At 37.5% G+C, this 5,740-nt stretch overlaps 1 protein-coding gene across 1 annotated transcript; it reads right to left on the bottom strand.

The window, feature by feature from the left end:
• Positions 1-231: 231 nt before the first annotated feature.
• LOC103733360 (olfactory receptor 5B3-like) lies at positions 232-1,152 on the bottom strand. Its single transcript, XM_008832179.1, has one exon. The coding sequence runs from the start codon at positions 1,150-1,152 to the stop codon at positions 232-234; it is 921 nt and encodes a 306-aa protein (XP_008830401.1).
• Between the last annotated feature and the right edge of the window lie 4,588 nt (positions 1,153-5,740).

The raw sequence follows: 5,740 nt of genomic DNA, 5'->3' as shown, positions 1-5,740 counted from the left end.
CTTTGTCTGTCTGAAATTTTTTATAAGCAAACTCCAAGATGTTTGAGGCATTCTCATTTAGATATGTATTTCCAGACATAAATTTTCCTATTAAAAAAATAAAACAGATTTGTTTTCAGGAGCTTGAACTCAAGGTGAATTTTAAAAATGACTCAGCAAGTAGAGAAAACCTGATAAAGAATGAATCTAAGTACTGTACACCCCAAAAAAGAAAAAAATAAATTTCAAAGATCATTTTGCCTCCAAAACAATCTTGAATGCACTCTTGACCTCTTTGTTCCTTAGACTGTAGACCAGAGGGTTCAGCATGGGGATGACCATGGTGTAGAACACAGATGCGATTTTGTCTGTGTCCATGGAGTGACTGGAGCTTGGCTGTACATACATAAAAATACTAGTCCCATAGAAAATAGATACTGCAGTGAAGTGGGAGGCACAGGTGGATATCGCCTTGTGATGTCCTGAAGCTGACTGCATCTTTAAGATGGTGATAAAAATGAACACATAGGATATCCAGATAACTAGGAAAGCAAAAAATATATGGAAGCTCACTATATAAACAAGAATCAGCTCACTAGTACGTCTATCAGAGCAAGAGAGAACCATGACTGCAGGAATATCACAGAAAAAGTGATGGACCACATTGGACTTACAGAAGGAGAGACTGAATGTGTCCCCAATGTGGATAGAGGCATTCAGGAAACCAATGACATATGAGCCGATGATCAGCCATGAACAGACACTTGTTGTCATGGTGGTGCTATAATGCAGGGGCTTACACACTGCAGCATAGCGGTCATAGGCCATTGAGGCCAATAGGTAGTTTTCCACAGTAATAAAGGCAGCAAAGAAGAACATTTGAGCAGCACAGTCATTGTAGGACATGATCTTGTCCCCTACTAGAAACCCAGCAATCACTTTTGGAGTGACAGCTGAAGAGTAACAGAAATCCACCAGAGATAAGTTACCTAGGAAAAAGTACATGGGAGTGTGGAGCCGAGAGTCCAAGAAAATCAGCAGGATTATCCCCAGGTTTCCAACCAGAGTGACTGTATAGATGAGGAGGAAGATTATAAAGAGGGGAACCTGCAGGCCTGAGTCATCGGTGAGTCCCAGCAGGATGAACTGTGTCACTTCTGTCCTGTTCTCCATTGTGATGTTGGAGAATCTCTGTAGTAATATAAGAAAAAGTGCAAAATGGTAAAATAAAATTAGAACTGAGTGGTACAAGGACAGTATGTATTGCCATTATAGCTATAAGTTATACCTCAAGATTTTCCAAATAAAAATGTATTCTTGAAACTAAATGAAACACATCAACTGTATGCAGGGTTACATATAATCAAATCTGGAAAATCTTACTGGATCATTTTAGATTTTATCAAGTTGTAAACTGACATACAGACAATTTAACAGTTTGGTCAAAATGACTAGCGTGGGTGAATCTATTTGGCCATTAATTTCTCCTGACTGCAGAAAAGCTGACATTTCTCTTTGCTCACCTGTCAATAACTGACTGCAGGACTTTGTCTGTTCACTCACCATCTGCTCTCAGCAAGGTTGGTTGCTTCAATCCTAAAAGTTACAAAGCACAGACGGTAATAACTAATTCACACTTGTATGACCTTTATTTGGAAATCTAGTCTCTACCCACACCAAAGTTTAACACATGCAGGGTAGTTCCTAAGTAAAAAATCTTGAGTATATTTTTATTAAATTTAATTCAATTTATAATTATTCATTGTTTCCTTTGGTTCAGATCCAGCATTTCACAATGAGCTGTTAGTGGTTAATTAGGTTCACATCTTGTTCACAATGTTTTTGATGCTCAGTGAAGGTAAAATAAGCAATTATCCCCAAGTAAGAAATCATGCCTCTCGGGGCTGGAGAGGTGGCTCAGAGGTTAAGAACACCAACTATTCTTGCAGAAGACCCGGGTTTGAATCCCAGCACCCACGTAGCAGCTAACAACTGCCCGTAACTTCAGTTCCGGGGGATCTGATAGCCTTTTCTGTCCTCCCTGGTCATTGCACAACATGGGTGCACTCACCTACATGCAGGCAATACACTCATACACACCAAATAAAAATAAAATATTAAAAAAAGAAATCACACTTCTTCTAATAACAAAATTGTCATCAATGAATTTACAAATCTGATTTACATTGTAACTTTTTCTTGAATTATCTTATATTTCTTGTCACATGCATACCTGTGCATGTTTATAAAGATATAGTAAAATAATGTCTGTTGAGGTTGAACATGAGTTTAATTAGTGAATCATGTCATATGATGATGGTTAAGAGGTAAGATAACTGAGGAATTCTTGGAGCAAGTTCAACCTGATTTAATGCATATTCCTGGGTATGTGCAACAGAGTTCAAGTTTTTGTAAGAGATGCACATCCAATATGCCATTTGTCTCCTAGGAGTCACTGGTCTTAAGTACCAGAACACCATGTTTCCATCTAAAAATGAAGAGTACAATGAGACCTGTTTCGGCTACCACTGGAAGAAATAACTCAGGCACTACATAAAAGAAAGTACACTTTTGCGAGTTTTCCACAGAGGACAAAAATCATATTATTGTGAGCATGGAAGAATGGGCCTCATGTTTTGTTCAAGGCCAGTGCTGGCCATGCAGAGCTTCTGTTGCTGGTGAGTGTGAGGTGTTGACGCTTCCTTCCCAATTTCCCTTTTCTCTGACATTGGTGCTGTATTTGCACCATTCAGTGTTTCTCTGTCTTTCTGTTTGGGGGAGAGGGGTGTTTGAGACAAGGTCTCCATGTGTAGCTCTGGCTGGCCTAAAACTTGCTCTTCAGATCAGGGTGGCCTTGATCTTACAGATGTTTGCCTGCCTCTGCCTCTCAAGTGCTAGGATTAAAGGCATGAGCCACCATGCCCAGTTCTCTGTCTTCTTTACTCCAAGCACTTAACTGCAGCTCCTGCAATTTTATCTGAGGCATGGGTTTTTGTTTGTTTGTTTGGTTGGTTGGTTGGTTTTTGTTTTTCAAAATTTATTCCTTGATATCCTCCTTTTCAGCTTGGCTAAAGAGCCCATCTGTCTTAACACATATTCTTTCTTTTATCACTTTTGTCTCACAACCAAATCACAGAGAACAGGATTGAAAGATTCACACATTATAGGCTGTCTTTAGTTCTTGAATCAATCCTGGCGACAGTTTCCCTATTTTATAATAGTGTTCTGGATCTTTTTTGCTCTTGTTTCAACATTTAAAATTCTCTTAATTGAACTTTAGTCTTTGGAAGAAGGATATTCATCCCAAACTACTATTGTTAATTTATTATAACCATTTAGAACCTCCATTTCACAAGTCTATCCTTCAAAGATATTTTACTGCCAATCTTATCACCCATGATCAATTTCAGCATATACCACGTTCTAAAACCAATGATAAAATATTTACAAATTAATCATGTTAGCTGGCATAATTTTTCTTTCATTTATTAATAAGGACAGTCAGAATTTGAGAAACAATATGATGCTATAAACTTATTCAGGTAATGAAGACAGACTCAAAAGTCAGAAGGTAAACCACCTTCCAAGAAGAAACACACATTAATGATTAAGAAAAAGTAAAAAACATCTCAGAACCTTTAGTTCGTGTAGGACCCCAGTGTAGTAATAGATCATGAAATAGTTTGAGTTTTTGAGTTTGTTAAGCCTTCAATGAAATGCAAACATACAATGCACAAGATGATTTTACCACCTTATCAATGTGCTATCTGTCTTATAGTTTGATAAGAACTATGATTGGTAGTATCAATCTCTGAAGTTCCAATGATAGACATTTTCACATTTATACTCCAGCTTCACCTTACGTTGTTCAAAATGTTTTGAAACCATCTCTATGTTCAAACAGCTCATAGTAGACAGAGGCTTCACCCCCTGCTGTGATATGAACTACACTTACCTCTCAAGTGTTTGTGGAACATAGAAGAGACATAACACTTCAGTAGATGAGAAAGAATATTCAATTCAGAATAGTGATTTGAGAACCGTTAAGTTCAGCTATGCTGTATTTCATAAGTTTTATCAGAAGCATTCTCACTCTAATTTCTCTAATCAGGGGAGAATGGAGGAAAGAATGGGCCACATTCTGAGCTGGCATTCATGCATTTTTTCTGTCACTTACCTCCTTATTTGTGCAAGAGACACAATAAGATTATCTTTCTCACATTTCACAGATAATGCTTGCAAGTAACAAATAAGAGAGGGATGTAAAGCATCTAGGGAAGAGGTTGTTATTTAAAAATCAATGTCGTTTTTCTCATTGAGACTTTTTTCTCACCATGGCTGAAGCTCAATAACAAATCATCAGGTCAGGGAAAGGCAGATGTGTACTAACAGTGACTACCATCAGACAAATAGAAAGGAATGCCAATGGGTACAGTCTATTCCTTATAAAACAACATGACATTGAGTCACTTTGGGGTTTTTAAAACCAATGCATGAAGAGCTGGAGATAATTGCAGACTTGAAAGTCTCTGGAGATTACCCCCAAGAGAATGTCCAACCCCCTGCTACTCACATATATTATACGAGGTAATTAACCTGCCTGTGGGGATTGAGGTCAATATTATCTTTTTTAATAATGTGTGTTCTGGGGCTGAAGAGATGGCTCAGTGGTTAAGAGCATTGACTGCTCTTGCAGAGGACCCGGGTTTGATTCCCATCACCCACGTGGAGGCTATGAACCGTCCTTAACTCCAGTTCCAGGTGAATCCGAGGCCCCCTTCTGACCTCTGAGGCATTGCAAAACAAAAATGCACTCACATACATGCAGACGATACACTCATACACATAAAATAAAAATAATAAAACATTTTTTAAAATGTGTGTTCTTTGCCTGATAAATGAAGCAAAATTGTATACCTTAGATTGTTATTTTGTGAGACATTTCTATAGATGTATACAATGATGTTTAAATCAGGTTAAATATATCTATCTCCAAGCGTCTACTATTTCTTGTCTTGGAAGTTATATCTTTGTAAAAAATTTATATTGACTCATTTATTTTTATCTTATGTGAATGAGTGTTTTGCCAGCATGTATGTAAGTACATTCATGCCATGCAATTCCTGTAGAGGCCAGAAGAGGGTGTCAGATCCTTGAAATTGGAGTTGTGAACATTTGTTAGATGCCATGTACATGAGGGTGACTGAACCTGGGTCTTCTGTAAGAGTAGTAGCCAGTGCTCTTAACTCCTGAGCCATCTCTCCAGGTCATAAAAAACACAAATATTTTTCTTAAATCTTGATTTTCATATAATATAATTTTGATAGTGTTTATATCCCCTCTGTTATCATCACCTCCCTTACCTGCAACCGAATTTAATGTACTTATTGTATATATAATATGGCCTATAGAGTCTGTTTTGTGTTCCTGAATGTCCTTCAGTGTGGATCCATCCACTGGATATTTTTATTTGGGAAATTTCATTCATGACTACACCATACTGTCAGCCTTTCCACTCTCTCCCCTTCATCTCCTCCCATGTCCCCTAACCACCCTCTCTCAAATTCATGGCCTGTTCTATATTCACCTACTGAATTTAATTAGCTTTGCCTTTATTTGCATGTGATTATGTTGACCACATAGAGTTGGAGTCTAATCCCTGAGAACATAAAGCTTTTTTCAGTATATTGTGTCCACTTCATGAGTTTATACATATATATTTTTTATATTTTTCACTATATAAAACTTTTACTTGAGTAAA

The sequence above is a fragment of the Nannospalax galili genome, unplaced genomic scaffold (assembly GCF_000622305.1).
Source record: "Nannospalax galili isolate Female #2095 unplaced genomic scaffold, S.galili_v1.0 scaffold936, whole genome shotgun sequence".
NCBI lineage: Eukaryota > Metazoa > Chordata > Mammalia > Rodentia > Spalacidae > Nannospalax > Nannospalax galili.
This window is presented reverse-complemented; position numbering and strand designations above follow the sequence as displayed.

Bases quoted from the DNA above. Each gene is read 5' to 3' on its own strand.
- LOC103733360 (XM_008832179.1), bottom strand. From the start codon at position 1,152: ATGGAGAACAGGACAGAAGTGACACAGTTCATCCTGCTGGGACTCACC.